Source organism: Balaenoptera borealis (genome assembly GCF_965194805.1).
Source record: "Balaenoptera borealis genome assembly, chromosome: 3".
NCBI lineage: Eukaryota > Metazoa > Chordata > Mammalia > Artiodactyla > Balaenopteridae > Balaenoptera > Balaenoptera borealis.
In genome coordinates, this window is record NC_138866.1 from 34,313,109 (window position 1) to 34,335,446 (window position 22,338).

The 22,338-nt window shown below is 40.0% G+C and overlaps 1 protein-coding gene across 2 annotated transcripts in view; it reads right to left on the minus strand.

Moving 5' to 3' along the window:
• The window catches only part of GARIN2 (golgi associated RAB2 interactor family member 2), a 33,809-nt gene extending 12,041 nt beyond the window's left edge, over positions 1-21,768 (minus strand). For both annotated transcript variants that reach the window (XM_082386631.1, XM_082386632.1), the window contains exons 1-5: positions 15,029-21,768; positions 11,996-12,195; positions 10,757-11,291; positions 7,643-7,890; positions 1,255-1,283 (exon numbers count right to left, since the gene is read on the minus strand). In XM_082386631.1, coding sequence (XP_082242757.1) covers positions 1,255-1,283; positions 7,643-7,890; positions 10,757-11,291; positions 11,996-12,195; positions 15,029-15,187 — 1,171 coding nt within the window. In that variant the 5' untranslated portion in view covers positions 15,188-21,768. The remainder of the gene's footprint in view (positions 1-1,254; positions 1,284-7,642; positions 7,891-10,756; positions 11,292-11,995; positions 12,196-15,028) is intronic.
• Positions 21,769-22,338: the final 570 nt, after the last annotated feature.

The following is a 22,338-nucleotide window of genomic DNA, read 5'->3' on the forward strand; positions in this document are numbered from 1 at the left end:
AATGTTTGCCTGTGTAGGATATCTCTGGAAGTTTTACAGATTTGATTTCTTTTTGAAATAAAATTTGGGATAGAAATTGATAGATGAAAATTCTATATATTGCGAAGAAAATTTTGTATTTTTCTTATAAACTATGATAGCATTTTCCTACATTGTTTTCAGGTTTAATACTGTAGATTGGAATATAGGTAAAACCACATTACAGTGAAGTTCACCTGGTATTTTGGACACTAAATTCCAGTGGGAAGGCCCAAAGACAAATCCTGCTTGTATAAATAGGTTTCCTATAATCATTTGCTTTTTAAAAATTTTATTGAGCTAACATTTATTTATAACATTATATGAATTTCATGTGTACAACTTTATATTTCTACTTCTGTATATCTTACAATGTGCTCCCCACCAAAAATTTATTTTCCTTCTGTCACCATACACTTGATCCCCTTTACCCATTTAGCCTTCCCCAACAATCATTTGCTTTTTTTTTTTTTTTTTGGTAGGACTCTTGCAAAAGTGACTAAAAATGTCTTCAAGTGTTTTTGGTATTTTTTTCCTCTCCATTTACATTCAGTGAAGTGTGCTTCTGTGTTCCTTCCATGATGTTCTTTTATGTGCATGACTGGAGCTGAGGCCTATTCTACCCCCCAGAAGTTAGACAGTAACTTAGAAGTGGGTCAGCAGCAAGTAAGGGCAGAAATCTCCACCGGTGCCTACACGACAGCCTCTACTTCAAACACTTGTTACAAGTTAAAGATCCCGAGATATGGAAATATGTAAGGAAAAAACTGCCAGAAAAAAACATTAAATGGTATCACCTGACAGCAAAGCAGAAGCCAAAGACGTAAGCAGGAAGAAAAGAGGGGCTAGGTGGTTTTAGATTTACCAAGAAATTGAGTTGTGGATCAATTCCCTTCCAAATCAGCAGGAATAAGAGGCCGTATCATGTTCAGGTTCTGCCCGCAGAGCTACCTTGGGAGTGGTTCACGCCCAGTGAGTTAGACATTCAGGGAACTAGGGAACTCTATCAGCACAGAAAAAAGCAAAGTGATGCCTACCACTTGAAAGATAGCATGAATATAGTCTTTGAGGCAGTTTCTGCAGGATAGGACTCTCACAATGGAGCAAAGGCAGGAAAGGGAATGCATCAAAACATCTAGCTGGATTCCTTTGTTCTTAACTACTCTGTTCTAGGACCCAGAGGTGACTGCTTGATACCAGGGATCACAGAGAAATGTAGTGGAATTTGTTTCATACCTGAAGTGTCTGAATCAGTTCTCCTGCTCCTGTAAAAATAAATAGCACATTTCAAAGTTTTGCCAGTATAACCACAAATACTTAGAAAAGAATTACTAGGTATGAGATAATCATTCTCTAAGTACTTTGTAGGTAGTAATGAAACGTATTTAGCAAGCCAAGGGTATTATTCATTATAATACATCTTAGAGTAAAATTACCTAAATTTTTGTAACATGTAAGCTATCCAACATGTAAAAGCTGTAAAAGTGAGTTGTATGTAATTACGTATAACCTATTTTTATTGTAACTATCACCTGTCACTCAGTGAGGCTGTGACCATCCCTATCCTGCTACCTCTCGAGCCCCTGAAAATTCATTTGAGGTTGAGACTCAAAGAAGCTAACTGCTGCTGCTCTGGGGCTTCCGTAAACAGAGTCAGTTGTGTTGGGAATATAGGCTTTCATAGACACGTGGGGTACATTCTGGAATGGATGGGTGACTGGGGTTACAGTGCCTACTCTGCTAGCTCTTCATCACAGTCTCTATGGCCCTGATGGGAATCTTGTAGGTGAATAACATACCCAAGTATTTGTCCAAGTTAATATACTTCTTACGGTTTAGTGGATAAAATAGGAGACTAGCTGTCAGTTTTTCAGGCTATTTCACTTTCAGAGATGTCTTTGGATAAAGAATTTTGTTTTCTGCATGCCTGATTTTTAAAATTAATATCAAAAAATACTTATTTTTGTAACCTCATTGACATGCTAAAATATAAACTTAAGTCAGTTAATTTTCACCAAATCTTTGTTCCTTGGCTACATTTCAGTAACTCTTTTGGAAGTATTGCTGTTTGAGTAAAAGGGTTTGGGAAGAATAATTATCCTTAGATAATATCTTCCCAGATAAATGTGCAAAGACATAATTCTGATCCATTTAAGAGGTCTGGCAAATCCATGCAGTTCAGGTTCTACAATGGATCTTAAGGTTAAATTAGTAATTTTCTGAGAAGTTTGCAAACAACTACTCATGTACCAAGTAGGTCTGGTGATTTAAATAAGGTTGAGTTTAATGATAAAAGTTTTCAAGAGGCTGAGAAATATCAAGTAAGTGTACTTTAAAAAAAATAGGTGCAAATTAAAATAAAGCCTGCCATTATCCTCTTTAAAACAAAGGGAAGAGTCACAGTAGCACTATTGCCAAGGTATGAGAAGGAATATAAATGCTTTATAAAGTAAATCCTTCACTTCTAAAGCACCTAAAATGACATTACACAAGTCTCCATCGTCTTTCACTCATCTAGATTTAAGTTGCTCAATTTACATTTGAAAGACCAATGAATCTGAGGGCAAAATATTCAACGATGTCATTGTTTAATTTCTTTTTTCCATTGTTCCAAAGTATACGGTTAGAAAGTGTCACTGAAATCCATGGTCTTGGAGAAGAAAAATGAATATATACTAGAATTTATTTATCACTCTCACGGTGTCCTGTCTTAATCCTGCAATTGTCCCAGGATTAAGCATCAGTGAATCCCATTCTGTTCTTTGATCTTATCACATCTTTCATTTATAATGAACATTCTCAAATTAGGCTCTAGCTAGTAATTAAGTTCCTGATGTAAATAGGCAATAAAATATAATTTATGCTTGATTAAATTGGACTTAAGAGGATTAGTTAGAACCAAAATTTGTTTTTTGCTTTGTTTTTATCTCTTTCTTTCTCTACAGTAGAGTCAGCAGATAGATCACACAGGAAGCTGAGAGACTGAAGGGCAGGGCCTGGAAGAGTCTGGGATTTGCTAACCACGATCCTTTTCAATCTTTAAAATTCTAAGATTTTTGCTAATTATATAGGCATTCATTTTCTTATCATTTCTAATAGTGATCATAATAGTGAGACTAACAAAATTTTGCACCTGCAGATCATTTTTCAACCTAAAAACTTAAGTTCTCTCTACAATTTTTAATATTTAAAAAAACTGCTAAGAGCTTATCTAATACTCAGAGGATTTTTAGGGTAGCGAGACTGTTCTTTATGTGGATACGTGTCAGTATGCATGTGTCAAAGCCCACAAAACTGTGCAACACAGAGAGTGAACCTTAAACTAGGGACTATAGTTAATAATAATGTATCAATATTGTTCATTAATTGTAACAAATGTACCACACTAATGCAGGTGTTAATACTAGGGGAAACTGGGGATGAGAGGAGGATGAGGAGGTGGCAGTGGGGTGGGTATATGGGGCTGTATGTACTATCTGCTCAATTATTCTGTAACTCTAAAACTGTACTTAAAAAAAGTTTATTAATTACTTTTTTAAAGTTTTTTTTTCTTTTAAAGGCATTAAAAGTTAATCCAGTGCTTCAGGGCATCTATTATTTGCAGAAGGGCAAGGAAAGAAGTTGAAATGATTTAAACAGTTAACCTTGTTAGATGTTGAATCATGTGTTTCTGAAGCCTTAGACAAGGGCAGGACAGAATTTGAGACATAATGAATGAAATAAGTCAGAAGGAAGATGTCAGAATGATCAGACCTGATTAATTATTATTTAGGACAAATTGCTAGATTGGATGGATTCATTTTTATCTCACTTGTTTTTTAGAAATCTTATGCTTTTCTATGAAAGTCATACTCATACATAGCAAAAGATATATTTTCTATTGAGTGGCACCTGCTTCTATACCTTTGCCTCTTACATTCTTTGTTTTTCTCTCACTACTTCTGACAGATGATTGATTACTTTTTAAATCTCCCTTCCTTCTTTCTCCTCTAACACATCAGACTTCCAGTAGTCCTCCTGGTTATTATTTAGTTCCACTGAAAGAACTCAGTGGTTACCATCAAGAAATAATAGATCAGTGTTCTGAGGGAAATTTCTCTATTTCAGCTACTTCTCCACCCTCAATCTGAAGCAGGAAAGTTTCTTCCATCTGGAAAATAAATAAATAAATAAAAGCATTCCATCCGAAAGCAGCAGAATACACATTCTTTTTAAGTGCATATGGAACATTCTCCAGGATAGATCACATGATGGGCCACAAAACAAGCCTCAGTGAACTTAAGAAAATTGAAATCATATCAAGCATCTTTTCCTACTACAATGCTATGAGCTTAAGAAATCAACTACAAGAAAAAAACTGCAAAAAACCACAAATACATGGAGGCTAAACAATATGCTACTAAACAACCAATGGATCACTGAAGAAATCAAACAGGAAATTTAAAAAAATACCTAGAAACAAATGAAAATGAAAATACGATGATCCAAAACTTATGGGATGCAGCAAATGCAGTTCTAAGAGGGAAGTTTATATCAATACAATCTTACTTCAGGAAACAAGAAAAATCTCAAATAAACAACCTAACTTTACACCTAAAGCAACTAGAGAAAGAACAAACAAAATCCAAAGTTAGTAGAAGGAAAGAAATCTTAAAGACCAGAGCAGAAACAAATGAAATAGAGATGAAGAAAACAATAGAAAAGATCAATGAACTAAAAGCTGGTTCTTTGAAAGGATAAACAAAATTGATAAACCTTTAGCCAGGCTCATCCAGAAAAAAAGGGAGAGGGCTCAAATCAAAATTAGAAATGAAAAAGAAGTTACAGCTGACACCACAGAAATACAAAGGATCATAAGAGACTACAACAAGCAACTCTATGCCAAAAAAATGGGACAACCTAGAAGAAATGGACAAATTCTTAGAGAGGTACAATCTCCCAAGACTGAACCAGAAAGAAATAGAAAATATGAACAGACCAAACACAAGTACTGAAATTGAATCTGTGATTTAAAAACTCCCAAAAAACAAAAGTCCAGGACCAGATGGCTTCACAGGTGAATTCTATCAAACATTTAGAGAAGAGTTAACACCTATCCTCTGAAGCTATTCCAAAAAATTGCAAAGGAAGGAACACCTGCAAACTCAGTCTATGAGGCCACCATCACCCTGATAGCAAAACCAGACAAAGATACCACAAAAAAAGAAAACTACAGGCCAATATCACTGATGAACTTAGATGAAAATATACTCAACAAAATACCAGCTAACCAAATCCAGCAATACATTAAAAGGATCATACACCATGATCAAGTGGGATTTATCCCAGGGATGCAAGGATTTTTCAATATTTGCAAATCAATCAGTGTGATGCACCACATCAACGAATTGAAGAATAAAAGCCATATGATCATCTCAATAGATGCAGAAAAAGCTTTTGACAAAATTCAACACCCATTTATGATAGAAACTCTCCAGAAAGTGGGCAAAGAGGGAACCTACCTCAACATAATAAAGGCCATGTATGACAAACCCACAGCTGATATCATCTCAATGGTGAAAAACTGAAAGCATTTCCTCTAAGATCAGGAATAAGACAAGGATGTCCACTCTCACCACTTTTATTCAACATAGTTTTGGAAGTCCTAGCTATGGCAATCAGAGAAGAAAAAGACATGAATTGATTTTTTTTTATTGGGGTATAGTTGATTTACAATGTTGTGTTAGTTTCTGCTGTACAGCGAAGTGAATCAGCTATATGTATACATATATCCCCCCGTTTTGGATTTCCTTCCCATTTAGGTCCACCACAGAGCATTGAGTAGAGTTCCCTGTGCTATACAGCAGGTTCTCATTAGTTATCTATATGAATTGATTTTTAATGTATTTTTTAATCCAAACTTAAAAGCTCTTGGTCATATAGGAAAAATTTCTGAAGAAGCCCCCCTTGAGTTTGAGCTGATTGTTCTTCCTATGGCTATGAAGGGGAATCCTCATTTTGGCTCTGGGGCCTCAGGAGAAGCCCTCACAAGCCTTGCTCAGCCCTGCTTTGTACCTAGGACTGGCTTCTCATAAGGCAACAGTTCTCAAACCTGATTGTACATTTGAACCACTTGGAGGCCTATTACAACAGAAAATGCTGAGATCATCCCAGAGTTTATGATTCAGCAGGGTGGGGGTAGGCCTGAGAATTTACATCATTAACTGGCTCCCAGGTGATGCTGCTGACCAGCCACACATTAAGAACCACTGGTATAGAAACCCTAAATAGGACACGATGCTTTGCTTAAGCATACAACCAAAAGTATTGAAGTTATAATCAAGATCCACCAACACCTTGAATGTATTGGCACTTGCATCTAAAGGCCCTAGAACTGTGAGAAATGTGGCTGCCCAGGAGCAAAAGCAAATGTTACTCTGACTTCAAGGCTTAGGAATCCTCTAAGGATCATCCATATTCCTTTGCTTCCCTGGACCCCTTCTTAGCTGGGGAAGAAGGTTAAAGAGAAAGCCAGTTTTGAACACTTAACCCTCAGTCAATTAAGATATTTTGTTTTCTGTTTTTGTTTTTGTTTTGACAGAATAGCCAACTTTCTTTTATCTACGCTGTTGGAAATGAAGTAATAGTGACAATAATGATAATTTACTGACCACCTAACGTGTCCCATTTATAATTGTTATGCAGTCAGTCAGCTGGGAACTCTATTCCCTCAGAGCTCCACCCTTCCTTCAGATCTCTGCCATTCCTCAGAGAAGCAGTTCCTTTCCACTTACATAAACTATCCCTACTCCCTCCTCAAATCCTTCTGTTACTTTTTGTTTTCTCTCAGCACATTCCAGCTGGCATAATATACTTTGATTATTATCTATACCCTCCACTAGAATGAAACACTCCATGACTTGTTTTCACTGCTGTATTTCCAGTCTCTAGCACATAGAAGGTGCTCAGTAAATATTACTGAATGAATGAATCAAACTTTTAAAAAGTTTGTTTCCCTGTTTTCCCCTGTTCCTTTTTATATTTAAAAAGAACTTAGACATAATTCATTACATTCCTCATTTTCATTCTTGCTAATACAGCATTTAGATATCTATATTTTTCTCTGGTTTCTTATTAGCTGTTATTCCAGAATGATCATATTAATTTTTATCTTTATAATACCACAGTGTCTCTCACATTCATCTTGCAATTGGGTGTTACAATTATAAAAATAGTTTTTCAGATTATTAAGTTATTCATTGGAAATGTAGAAAAGGGTAAGGGATATGTAGAGAAGAAAATACAGAGAAGTGTAAAGATAAAAATACCCATAATTACTCTAGCCTCTAACTCCAAAATGTGGACATCGTGATTCTGTTCTGTTTCCTTCAGCACACACCACTGACACCAGGCAGATAGCCCAAAATGCCAATTGAATGGTGTGAGAAGTTGGTGTGAAAATAAAAATTAGACAAGGTTGAACCAAATGTGGATAATTGAGTTGATTATGTTATCATCCAATTACATTGTATGTATGTCTGAGAATGTTCAGCAAACAATGCCCTAGTTGCAGGGACTTGAAAGCATGCACTTATTTACATACTTCACGTCTTAGCATCACTTGGCATTTCCCTGCCTCACATACCTGGATTCTTCAGCCTTGAGAGCCGTGCTTTTAGAGTCTGTTGTCCTTATTTCAGAGGGTCTATCACTCATCTCTTTGGATTTATTTGTCTCACCTTCTTCTGGAGTCAAGGTAGTCTGAAAACATCTTTCACCTTCGAAAGTCAGCATTAGGTTTGAGATGGTGACATGTTTTGAGGATTCTCTAAACTCATTCTTAATTTTTGTATCTCGTAGACAGCCAGGCTTCAGAATATTTTCCATTTTTTCCTTTGAAAATAACAAGCAGCAGCAAATCAGGGAGCAGAAGAGCATCATACAGAAGCAGATTATTTAAGGAGCAGTAATCATTTCATCTATATTTACTGAGTGGCCTCAAGTGCACAGGCGCAATAATGAGGCGGGTGAGGCTTGGTATTGCACAGCCATTGAGAAGAGCCCAGGCGGGCACTGGAGGCTGGCAGCATGGGGACCTGACACAGCACATGCTAAAACTCATGTGGTCAGGTACACCAATGTCACCTCACACAAGAAAATTAGGACTCAATTGCAGGACTTCCTCTCCCTGAATTGGCAGGGAAAGGAAGGTTTTCTAGAAATGCCTTGACACCTGCTCCCCAATCCAAGGTTGCTCTTGATTTAAGAGCATCTAATAGGTGACAGGAGTTGGAGGTTCCTAGTAATACTAGAGAGTTTGTTTTTCAAAAGACTTAGAATCTAAAACTTAGTACCCTAAAATATCTCCCATTCTAATGTCCTGGTTTCTGTTAATACACCACCTCTGTCGCTCCCTGCCTTCCTTGGAATCTCTCTCAGGCCTCAGAGCAATAGGTCAGCCGGTCTTAAGGACTCTGTCTCTCTGGGACTTCCCTGGTGGTCCAGTGGTAAAGAATCTGCCTTCTAATGCAGGGGACGCGGGTTCGATCCCTGGTCAGGGAACTGAGATCCCACGTGCCGCGGGACAACTAAGCCTGCGCATCTCAACAAGAGAGCCCACGTGCCGCAAACTACAGAGCCCATGAGCTCTGAAGCCCGCGCACCACAACCAGAGAGAAGCCCATGTTCCGCAACAAAAGATCCCGCGTGCCGCAACGAAAGATCCCACACAGCCAAAAATTAAAATAAATAAATAATAAATCTTTAAAAAAAGACTCTGTCTCTCTGATGTCCTTCACATCTGCACCTTCTTCCTCCCTTTGTCATTACGTAGTCCATCACCTCTACGGCTGTTCCTTGAAAATAATGCAATAATCTTCTTTAAAGCTAAAACATTTTTTTCTGACAATGAAAGTAATGTATATTTATCATAGAATATTTAGAAAATCCTAAGAGATATAAAGTTAGAGGGAGAAAATTATTGCTTGCTTGATGCCACACGCCAGAAATAACTACTATGACACATTTCATTCTGATCTTTCTGTCCATTTATTTATTTTGAATGTGTCTGCTTTGTGGTCATATCCCACATTTTTCACTTAATGATTTATTATAAAAATTTCCCCATGTTATTAAAAACTGTGTAAAGCTACTTGAATTTTTCTAATTAAAAATTATTTTTATTGTAGGAAACAGAAAATTCAGAAATATATAAAGAAGAAAACATCAATTGCTTATAAATTTGCAATCTAGAAATAAACTACTATTAACAATATGACTTTTCCCCCTCCTACTGTCTGTTGTGTGTACATGCATTTTTATGTAATAAGGATCATATTCTTTACTTCGTTTTTCACTCAGGTTTACATCATAAACATTTTTCCAAGTAAAGAAAAATTCTCCAACAATTTTAACAGCTACAGAGTAGTCATTCGTCTGACAAATATTTCCTGAGTGACTATGATCTTGCCAGTCACTGTGGTTGCTCCTGAATGAGATAAACACGGCACCTGACCTTTGTGGATTTAAATTCATTTAGCCATTTCTCTGTGGTGGATGTTTAGTTTACTTCCGTATTTTCATTATTTCATTTTTATAAACATGGTATAGATGTGGTATGATTAACATCTTTATAGCTAAATCCTCATTCCTATTGATGATTAACTCCTTAAGAAAGATTCCTAAAAGTGGAATCACTGAGTCAAAGGGTGTCAACATTTCTAGGTTCTTGACTCATAATGATTTCAAGAAAGTTTGTTCCAATTCTCACCCTACCATGAATCTTTACAAATTCCAAGGTGACCCCACCTTTACTAACACTGACTATTTTTATTCTTTTAATTAGAGTTTTATAGGTGAAAATTTTTTCAAGTTTGCATTTCTTTGATTACTAGTAAGGTAAAACTTTTCTACTAAATTCATTAGCTAGCATTTTCTTCTTCTGAAAATGTCCATCTTTGCCCTCTGCCATTTTTCTATTGTGGGCCCCATGGAGGTTTCTCAGCAGCAGTCTACACACTGATCTCTTTACCTGCAATCCATCCTTCCATCAGACTAATCTTGTAAAAACACAGCTCCTTCACTCCCTTACACAGAGATTTTGTGGCTAAGGTTTGCCCAAGGACTGAGTCTACACTTCTTATTTTGGCATTCAAGGTTTGCAAGCAACTTTCCAATCCTATATCCTAATATTTTCCACATATATTAGGCTCCAGCCAAACTGATTTATTCTCAGATATGTCTCTGTGTTTTTCCACTTTCTGGCCCTTTCTAAAGATGCTCACTTTGGGTATTTTATTTTCTTATTTCCACCTTCACTTCTTATTGAAATTTCACCCCATCCTTCAGTATACTTCATACTTTTGTGTACATTTAAACCTTAATATAGCCCTTGCATGATATTAATATCCTCATTTGAGAGATGAGGAAACAGACTCATGCAGGTTCAGTGACTTGGCCAAACTAATATGCAGCAGGGCAAGATTCCAACCCAGGGCTTCTGACTCTGATACCAAAGTTCCTTCTGTCCCACCATAGCTTTCTGATACTGGGTTAAGTTGTATGGTATGGATGTTCACTGCCTGTTTCAGGGAACATCTTACAACTCTTTTGCACCAGGCTTCAGGTATCGGAACTCATTATTAATATTAGGTTACTCAGAGTAAGTTCCATAGCATTTTGATAATCGATGTCAGGTAGCTTACCAAAGAAGGTGAAAGAGAGTGATTATTAGAGAATGAAAGTCTTCCATGTCACATACCTTTTCCTCCCGCTTGGCCCTGAGTATGTCATCATTCTCAAACACCACTGTGACCCCTGAGTCCACTGTGACATTGCAGATGTCCGTGACTTCTGTGACTTCTGTGACAATTCTTATATCTGGGGCCTCGGTGACCTCATTTTCTGGAATATCCGTGACATCGGTGACATCCGTGATGTCCGTGAATTCTGAGAAATCAATGCTTTCTATGTCCTTGATGGGGTCTGAACATGTGTACAGGTGTGGGGTCTGTACAGCTGTGAAGGCTGCAATATCCATGATGTCCATTGACCCTGTGAAGTCTGTGCTGTTTGTGATTTCTGAGAGGCTGGAGACTTCCGACACTTTGGAAGCTTTGGCTTTCTCCTCATTCAAGAAGGAGATGAGTTCCACCCACTGACAGAATAGGGTGTCTTGTTTGCATGCAGGGGCACAGAGCTGTAGGTAGTAGGCTCGGCCACTCACCAGCTTTACTTTGATGCGCATATTCTCAGCATCATGCACAGAAAGAGTCACAAACTGCAGAGGGAGAAACCTGCAGACAAATGCAAATATCATCTGGAGGCCTGATTGGAAACTCTCATGAAGACTTTCCTTTTATAGCAGTTTGTGGCGTGAGACTTAGAACAACAGGCGTGTCTCTCTGACAGGCCTGGGGAGCGGCAGGCATGGGATGGGGCAGGACCTTCTTGTGGCCATATGTTCCCAGGTCTGGTTCTTAGCTTTTGAGGGTCAAAAGTTTGATTTTTAGTACGTGTAATCAGGCTCCTGAGGGCCATCTTGCCTGAATCATACTAAGACTCTAATGAACTAAAATATCAACTATTTATTATTTATTTAGGAGAAGTTGTCCCATTTAGTTAATCCTGCAAGGTTGAGGCTGAGAGAAGTTAGTGATTTGCTGTGGGTCCTACAGCAAGTTGGTGGCTTGAGACAAGACCAGAGCTAATTTTGATGGAAGTTGGGATAGGGTGGGGGGAATGTTCTAGAGAGGCATTTTATTATGAGCCTTCAGTTCCTGTTACTTAGGTTTAATTTTTGAAAAGTGAATGGCCTGTTTGACTTCCAGGTTGTCAAACTATCTCCCCAGACTTTAAGGATGTGACTCTCTCATCTGCAGCAGGGAGCACAAATGAGACGCTCCCTTGGACCACTTGTCATCTGTGTTTCTATTCTCAGCTCCTCAGGTGTAAAGCATGTTTTCTGAGAGGTCTTTAACCTCTTCCCTTTGTAACTCACCTGGTGAGCACCAGATTCTCTGGAGAAGGAGATGTCAGAAGACTTTTAAAAACGGGTTCTGAATCTTTCTGTGCGGCGGGTGTCAGATGTGCCAACAGCATCACGTTGGGGGTCTTGAGGGTGGGACTGGAAGAGCATATGCCTACAGTCACCCAGTTGGCTCGGTTATGAAGGTAAATGGATTCACCTCTCCTGTTGACCTGAGGCAGAGAACAGGAAGAGGAGTTTTCTGTTAAAGTGTGTGGCCCTGACAACCTCGTTTACCCAAGCAGTATAGGAATAAAGGAGAAATGAACCATGATGCCTTTGTTCGTGTGAATTCTTGGAGATATCACAGAGAACAGACAGACACAGTCTCTGACCTGTGGGGTCCACTGGGGAAGGCGAACATTAAACAAGTATGTCACTAAGTGTTGTTGTAAGTGTTACTGAGTATAAGTTCAGGGTGCTGTGCTGTGGAGCACATCACAGAAAACTTGACTTGGGAGGAAGAAGGCAGTGGTGTGCTGATAAGTGTGTAACCACTGTCTCTCGGAAGATACTCATAAGTTTATTATCAATTTCACTGGTATAAAAGATGAGTAGCACACAATTTACAGACAATGATATACCATACTCTTTATGTTAAATCCATACAACCAATTGATTCTCCCAGAAGTCAAACTTTTGTATCCATAACCTCAAGATAATAGTAAAATGTAGTAATATAATAGGAATGATGAGTTTTGAGTATCTGTTGCCTTTGGTTTTTTTTTTGGGGGGGGGTACTTTTAAAAAACATTTACTTATTTATTTATTTCCGCTGCACTGGGTCTTAGTTGTGGCATGTGGGCTCTTAGTCGCAGCATGTGGACTTCTTAGTTGCAGCATGCAGACTCTTAGTTGCGGCATGCATGTGGGATCTAGTTCCCTGACCAGGGATCAAACCCAGGCCCCCTGCATTGGGAGTGCAGAGTCTTACCCACTGGACCACCAGGGAAATCCCTTGTTGCCTTTGTTTTGAATAGTTTTATTTATAAGTTTATACAATTTAATTCTTAATGATGGCTGTGTTTAACAACTGACTTGTAAACTTCCTGAACACTTACCAATCGGCCAGTTCCAGCACACCCTCACCATAGGGTCAGAAAATCCTCCCCTGAGGAAGGGACCTCTAGCTGAGACCTGAACAATGTGGGACATAGACTGGCTGAGAATCTCTGCCAGTTTTTTTTTTTTTTTTTTTTTTTTTTTTTTTTTTTTTTCTCTGCCAGTTTTAAGAGGAGGAGACTGGAAAGTGGGTAGACAGGGATGTGAAGGAAGCCAGAGAGGGGAAACACTTGGTTCCTCAGCTGTACGTTAACTGCTTCAAAAAAAAAAAAAAAATGACTTAAAAGCAAATATATTTAGAAAGAGAGTGTAGCCTACACTATTGATTACCTACCCAAAGCCATGCTCCTATTCTTCCGGATTAATGGAATTCTGGTTTTGTCCAGTATCTACCCCACAGGGACGCTGCCCCAGCTGAGGAGCTAAATCCTGACCCACCTCAACTGGTCATGGTGATCCATTCCATCCCCTGGCCAGCGATTGCTCTCAGCAGGCCCTGGCCAATGAGACACTACTGGGGGCCTCCTGGAGGCTCTGGGAAAGGGTTCTCAGCCCTCACAGACAGTTCAAGGAAGAGACACATCCCTTCCATTGCTGGCAGCTGTCATGTCCTGTTTGCATGTGATATCCCGAAGGGAGTGAATTTGAGGGTGACAGAACAAGAAGAGGCAACCCGGGTCCCTGATGACTCCCATGAGTGAGTTGATGTCCTGTGGTTCTTTCACTCTACTTGAGATAATTGTTGTTCTTTTTTGCTCACAGTTGAGTCAGGAACCTTGGTAACTTGCTGCCAAAGACATACCGACCACAAGAGGTTGTGTGTGTTAAAGGGAATAACATATCCAGTTATGACATGGGGCCATGTCTGATTTATAGAATGCTGACTGCCTCTCCCAGTGTTCATTAGAGCTTGAAAATGGTTATTTGAAAAAGGTGCAGAAGTGTGAAAAATAAAATAAAAAGATTACTAGTAGGAAAGAAGCACACAGAAGGTAAAGAACATCAAATCACGGCATCACATGCATTCTGGGGCATGACTTAAACATTAGTGTTCTTCAAGGCATCACCTCCCTCCTATGGTGTCTGGAAGTGAGGAGGTCTCCCATCAGTGCAGAGAACGTGTGTATGCTGTTGTTCCTATCACTCCTTTGTAGAATCAGCCGAGGAGCTGCTTAAATGGGCGTGTTTCACATTAGACTTGGTTGTGACATTTCCATGAAGTTTAAGGGTATGGCCCACACCATTTAACTCATTTCCCTGTTTCTTTGTCTGAATTTTTTTCCCCCCCTTTGGCCATACCTCACAGCATGCGGAACTTCCCCAACCAGTGATCGAACCTGCACCCCCCCTGCAGCAGAAGCGCAGAGTCTTAAACCACTGGACTGCCAGGGAAGCCCCTGTCTGAATAATTTAATGTTGAATGTTTAGAGGAAAGTTAGAACTGCTCTCAAATGCATTGAAATGTAGTTTCATTCATAATATAATTTTTAGGAGAAGGAAACTTTTCTCCCTGACACAATTTGACAATTATATTTTACCTTCAGAACTAAGAACCAAAATGCATTTTAATCCCTAGTTGTGTCATAGATATTATTCTTTAAAATGTCTCCTAAGTTAAGTTATCTGAGTGCTTTCCTGTGGCAGAATATTCTAAAAATGACTATAATCTCTTTGTGTAGTTTTGGGGAGATGATGATAGAATGAAAATTTCAGTAGACTTGGGACAGAATTTCTAGGTAAGAGTTTGTTGGGAAAATTTGAAATGAATTTTCCTTTTACATTATAATTATTTTAGGTTGTTTGAAGTTCCCAAACTGTTCCCTTTAATTGTATCACATATTCCCTTGCCACATTAAAACAAATTTTCCAACCTTTTCTGTTGTCTTTGAGAAAATTAATTACCAAAGTTATTGGAACTCAATTCAGGGCTCAATTATTATTTACCTGGATAAAATTGCTCTCTAATATCGGAGGAGATACAAAAGGGGCATACTCTCCTTCATCCAACATATTTTGAAGCTCTCCTGGATCCTTGGAGTCTGGGACACAGACGTCATCTTGCTCGTCGATCCTCGTAGTAGACTTCCTGTTATTCTTCTTCATTGTGCTTATGTATAAACCTCAGAAAGTTGAAGAAATGGAAATACAATGAACAGAGACAGAGAAAATCTAATATAATAATTAAGTCGCCTCAATTATCCACTAATTCAACAAATTTTATCAACATCTACGACATTCCAGGGACTGTAACGGGCACTGGAGATCCATGTGAATAAGACCAATAAGATGCCTGCCCTCATGCAGGTTACAGTCTCTGGCGAAACAGCAAGTAAGCGAGTAAGCAAGAAGATGTTGGATGATAAGGGCTACAAAGACTCTGGATCAGATCCATGTGATAAAAAGTGTCTGGGGTGTGGGGCTGGCAACAGAAATTAGTTAGGGTGGTTAGGGGAGGCTTCTCAGCATACATCCCCCCTCCCCAAACCATTATTTTCCATCTTCCTAATTAATGGTACCTCTATCCTTCCCAGCATGCATGGGTCTAAAGTCCTTTTTTGTAAGTAGGGTATACCATACTAACCATACTATCCTGAGACCATCTCTTCCTGACCATTCACCCATGATGGAGGCTTAGTGAACAGTGGGTATCTATCTAGTCACTGACAGCTGTACATCTCCTGCTCTCGCTCTGGCTCTCTCTCCAGAATCTGCTTCAGTAGACACCAATGGCTCTACATCATTGGATTTCACCTTTCATCTACCAGAAATCACAGAATTCCAAGAAGGGAACAGGTCCTAGAATGCAATTCTGTTCAAACCTTCAAAAGATCACTCTTCCTTCTTCACAAACTCCATGCCAGTTAGAGGAAGGGTCCTTAACTGGCAAGCAGTAAGTCCTGAATACTTATTTACACCTCAGTCCTTTCTCAGAGATCCTTTTTTTCCTTTCCCTAGCCAAGCTAGAGGGTAGCAGTGAACATGCCCCATCTCTGTCCCAGCCAGGGCCTGGGACACAGAGACCACCGCTGCCTGCTATCCCGTGAGTGTGTGACTCTGGGAATTCTCATCAGACCTTCTGCTGGTGACAACGCAATGCCCCCCTTCAGCGCATCTTACACGTGAACATAAGGAAAGTGAAGTGACTCAAGAGAAAGTGAAATAGTCCAGAGGAGCCAAAATGTAAAAAGAATGAGACAAAAGAGATCATTCAGGAAAAAAAAAGAGAAAGAGATAAAACAACAACAATCAGCTGAAACAGAGAGGATGGAAAATAATAACAAAATATATTTAGTTCTTGCTTTGTGGCAGGCAATAATAGCTTTACATGCACTGTCTCATTTGATTCTAAAAGCACTATGAAGTAGCATTTTTAAGATGCTCATTGTATACACCATGAGGCTTGGAGAGGGAAAGTAACTTACCCGAGGTCACACAGCTTATAAGTCCCCACACCAGGAATCAGAACCTCATAGTCTGACTAGAGGAGCTTATGCCATGGCCTAAGGTTCAGTCCTGCCCTGAGTGCTTGGAAAGATGGATGTGAGAATTGGCAAGGGTGAGAGGGGTCAGGATAGGTCAGGACGTATGGGAAAAAGGAAAAGGAGGGTGAACCAGAGACAACAGAAGGTGCCTTCCCCTTCTTCCTATTCTCTTCCCTTCCTGAATAATTTAGTCCTAAATCCATTAGCTGGGACAAAGGGAGGCAGGACTCTGTAATGGGGGGGAGTGAGGAGCCACAGCTCAGCACACAAGGGAGGCAAGAGGGCATCTATTACCAGGAGAAGGGGTGCAGCCCAGTGTAAGAAATCAGGGCCAAGCAGCATGAGGAAGGGGTCCGAGAGGGAGAGAGGACGGTGGCAGAGATGGGTAATTGGTTCATGCAGGGGAATTGATCTAATAAACTAGGAGACCATGAGACTCTATGTAAATTAAAATTTTGATGAGGAACAGAATATTTAGTTCAAAGTACCTCTCACCAACATATTTATCAGTGTCAAGGGGAAAAAAGTAACTTTACAGTGAAGAAGCCAGGTGGACACCGTCTCAATGAAGTGATGAGTGAACACTATCAGTGATGGGAAAAATCAAAATGATGTACCACCTTACAGGATGCAACGAGGTGCACACATCATTCTGTGATATTCCTCCCAAAGATGCATGACCTGAATCCAATTATCAGGAAACATCAGACAGATCCAAATTGAGGGACATTCTACAAAATATCTGGCCTGTGATCTTAAAAAATGTCAAACTAATGAAAGTCAAAGAAAGAGTATAGAGCTGTTCCAAACTGAAGGGGGCTAAAGAGACATGACAGTGATTCTGAACTGGATCCTTTGGCCATGCAGGCCATTACTGGGACAACTGGCAAACGCTGAGTGGGGTCTCAGAATTAGGTGGTGGTAATAGGCAATGCTCCTGTCCTGGTTTTGGTGGTTGTGTTTTGGCTGTGTAGGAGAATGCCCTTGACTGTATTTGGGGATAATAGGGCAACAACTTGGCAAATTACTCTCGAAAGCTTCAGGGAAAAAAAAGTCTTTGTATTATACTTGCAATACTTCTGTTTGTGATTGTTTAAAAATTTTAATGGGAATAATAATACAAGGAAAGAAGAAGGAAAAGAAAGTATAGACCAGGGGTCCCCAACTCCCAGGCCATGGACTGGTACCAGTCTGTGGCCTGTTAGGAACCAGGCCGCGCAGCAGGAGGTGAGTGGCTGGCGAGCAAGCGAAGCTTCATCTGTATTTACAGACGTTCCCCGTTACCCGCATTACTGCCTGAGCTCCGCCTCCTGTCAGATCAGCAGCGGTGAGTTGTATAATTATTTCATTATATATTACAATGTAAGAATAATAGAAATAAAGTGCACAATAAATGTAATATGCTTGAATCATCCTGAAAACATCCCCCACCCCCGGTCCATGGAAAAATTGTCTTCCATGAAACCGGTCCCTGGTGCCAAAAAGGTTGGGGACTGCTGGTACAGACGAGAGGATGGAGGAGGGGAGATGGATGAGTTCTGAGTGTTTGGCCATCAGTGCAAAAGGCTGTATTTAGCCACTTCAGGATTCCAAGGAGAGAGCTTTGCAATAGCAATTGGAGAATCCTCACAGTGATAGGATGGTAGGAAAAAGGCACATAATGGCCCACTGCCATCTAGGTTTTCTCTCCTCCATGACATCCAGCAGGACAAGGCATTTATCTTATCATCGCTGAGTGGTTGAGAAACAATGAAGCTGCCTTAGAGAATCAGAGGACACAGCAAGTGCTGAAAACATCAACTGGATTCTTTGGGGCCTAAATATATGGGGATCTCCTAGAATCTGACAAGAAATCACAAGAAAGGTGCATTTTTAGATGAGAGCAAGGTATGACAGAGGAAGGAAAGCAAAGGTCAGCAGCCTTTTGGTTCAGGGTTACCAGCAATATCACAGCAACTATTCACCCTTCACTTCCCAGAACAGCTGTGATTGCTTACACTTTTGTCCCTATCAGCCCAGACTCTCTACTATCAGTTCACGTGTACCTGCTTGAGGTCTAGAAAAGTTGATCCCTGTAAGCAGTGTCTTTGGTACAGCGTCATTCCCAGAAGAGGAAAGGAGAAAGAGAAAGCTTGGAAAGTGGAGTAAGTAGAAAGGGAAGAGAGCGAGAGACCAAGGGTGAGGGCGCATGTGACAGTGTAGCTCTACGTGGTCCCCCCCACCCCATACGCACCATCACCTCTTACCTCAACTCAGGCCAAGCCACAATCCTCTCGGAGACAAAGTTTTTAACTCACTTCATTTTGGGCTTCCTCCTTTTCATGATGAAGTCTTCTGTGAAGGAGACAACAAATGGAAAATAAAGTGTACAAAGGAAGAAAATTTCAATACTAATCCTTACTTTCATTTACTACATGAGGACCATGCCTTAAAAGGAGTTCCTCTAGGGACTTCCCTGGCAGTCCAGTGGTTATGACTCTGAGCTTCCGCTGCAGGGGGCACGGGTTCGATCCCTGGTCAGGGAACTAGGGTTCCTCATGCTGCGCTGAGCGGCCAAAAAAAATTAAATAAATAAAGGCTTTTGCCCATGCTGAAATTAAAAAAGAAAAAAAAGAGTTCCTCTAATTACACTAGTGGTCAGAAGGTTGCTGTCTATATTTGAGCTGAGCTGTTGGCGATGGTGCCAATCACGGTTTTTGGTGAGTGGAATCAGACAGTCATGAGTCCGTAGCCCATAGCTGGCCTGAAACTGCCAAATAAGAGAAATCCTGGGCTCCTATAGTCATGAGGATATTTGATAATGTGACAAAGCTAGTAATATAGACTCAAATAACCATTGTGCAGTGGAGGGTCGTAAGAAGCCTGGGTTATTGTCTTCCTATAAAGAGCCAGAGCACCCTATTCAACTCTCTACCATCCCAACTGGTAGTTGTGTATATGTATACACTTACATATGCTCATACTATTTTGTCACCAGTATGTAGTTCTCACACCGTATTGTGGTTGCAGACACTATAGACAATCCTTTTTCCTCTCCATAAAATTCTGAAATAACCCCTTCAGGAATACCTGGGACCAGGTGAACTACAACTATAATTGCTCTCAGAACGCAAGTGCTGTAAGGCCAGTATGGAAACTGGTGTGGTGGGGATATAAAGAATCTGGAGTCAGACATATCCAGGTTCATATTTGGGCTCTGTCATCTGCTACTTGGTGACCTTGGCATGTTACTTAACATCTCTGAGCTCAATTTCCTCATCTATAAAATGAGGATAAAACCACCTAACTCGGGACTTCCCTGTTGGCACAGTGGTAAGAATCCGCCAGCCAATGCAGGGGACATGGGTACGATCCCTGGTCCGGGAAAATCCCACATGCCGCGGAGCAACTAAGCCCGTGTGCCACAACTACTGAGCCTGCGCTGTAGAGCCTGCGAGCCACAACTACTGAGCCCGTGCACCACAACTACTGAAGCCCGCGCACCTAGAGCCCTTGCTCCGCAACAAGAGAAGCCACCACAACGAGAAGCCTGTGCACCTCAATGAAGAGTAGCCCCCGCTCGCTGCAACTAGAGAAAGCCCGTGCGCAGCAATGAAAACACAATGCAGCCATAAATAAATAAATAAATAAATAAATAAATAAATAAATAAATAAATAAATAAATTTATTAAAAAAGGAAATTAAAAAAAAAAAAACCACCGGACTCAACTCAGTGTTGGGACAACTGGATGCACCGATGTGTAAAAAACACAGAATAGCATGGCTATTGCACAGTGAGCACCTGTAGCTGCTCGTGCTGGTCCACCACACCTGACCCTGTGTCCAAAAGTATAATCTCCTCAGTGTTTGCTGGGCTGGGTTCCTTCCTGATCACTGTTAGTTTCATATTTCCCAAGTTTCATTCATTCTAAGGAATGAAGGAATTTCCTCAGCTTAAAAACTGTGAAATGGAGTGTGCCTTGTGATCACGTTCCACTGGCGGGGACAATTGCATGGTGGTTGTCATTTGGCTGTACCTGCATGGACTTAGTCATGGTTGTTCATATTAAATTATGTACATTGGTTGTACTGAATGGGTTGCATTTAATTGCCATTTAAAATGTGTTCCCAATGGGTACCTGAAAATCTTTTGTTGACACCTTCTGGTAAGATTAAGAAAGTTTCTGTATAAAACTTGCAGAATGCACATCAGAGGCTTGGAAGAAGGGCCAAGAGACCAGAGTGGAGCACTCCTCTAAGAAATGCACAGAGGATGAGGGCACAGAGAGTGACAGATAAATATTGTGTGGAAGAATCCCAAGTAGTAAGAAAGCATTGAGTTATATAATTAGCTGCATTTTTTTCTTTCTCAGTGGCCCATAATATAATGATGTATCTTATAATTGATGGATCTCAGATTTGATAAAACACAGTAGTCAACTCTTGCTCATCCACAAGTGGATGATAGAGTACACATTTTTAGGGAAAAAAAATCACTTAACAAAGTGACAACATCCACATATTGGAGGGTATGTCTACTGTTCACAAACACATGCTACTCTGTATGTGCCCTGTGGCCCTTTTCCAGCGCAGTCATTTATGTGGCTTCCAGAATCCCTGGGTCTGAGAACAGTTCCTCCAGAGAGAGGATGATCTCCCAGGGGAGCAGGCGTAGCTGTGGATCCAAGGCCACAGAGAGGGAGGAGAGAATGAGGAGAAGGAAGGGCTCCAGGGGATTGGTAGCCAAGACCAGGCTTGGCCCCTCTTGTCCCCTTTGAACCCCGGAACAAAGGTAGGGGTCAGCTAAGGAACAAAAAATGTAACCATATCTTTTATCTTCTCTGGTTTGATGCTTTTTAGTGTTTGTTGCTAAATATTTGTTCTGGAAATACTTTGATACTTTTGGATTATGTGTATGGATGGTAAATGTGTGCTGAATTTTAACTAGTTTTGTTGTAACTGTGATTTGAGATTATCTCTCTGTATACCAAAGCCTCCACCCCTAACCTCTTCAGTTATCCTGGTTAATTAATGAAGATAGCACTGCTCTTATGGCATATGAATCGTTCTGTGAAACCAGTTGTGTGGCTGTGCACACGCACAGCACCACACATTTTGTCAGTGGTCCAAAAGCAGGGTCAGCTGTTAACTATTTACCAGGACCACTCTTAATAACTGGAGATAGTATTAAAGTTTTGGTATATATATATATATATATCCATATATCCATATATATCTTATATCTTTCCAGTTTTACAAATTGCTTTATGTATATAATATAATATATACTAATATTTTCCCATGACATTAGATATTTTAAAAAACAGCAGTTACCGATCATGGTGTGGACCTATTTGGAACATCACAGTCTCTTGTAAGATGTGCCAAAACGAATTGCACCCAATGGTTCAACCGATGTTTGGGAAACAGTTTTCTCTTAAAGGGCAGTGGATGACTCAAGATTCTCCCTCTGATGCATCTCCTGTGCTCTGCTCTGCTTTCTTGTGGGGAGATCACAGAAGAGCAGCCTGACAGCCAGCTCACAGCCCGCAGCCCGCTTAGCCAATGAGCAACCCATACAGAAATATTGTTATTAATTTCGGTGATTCAAAATAACTCTAATTTTGTGTGGGCTGAACTTTTACAGATAGTTTTGTTTTCCTAATAATTTTATCCATGGATGAGTTTTTAATATAGTTTTATTGAGGTATAATTTACATACTGTCAGCTTCACTCATTTAAAGGGTACAATTCAATGATTTTTACTGTATTTACAGAGTTGTGCAACCATCA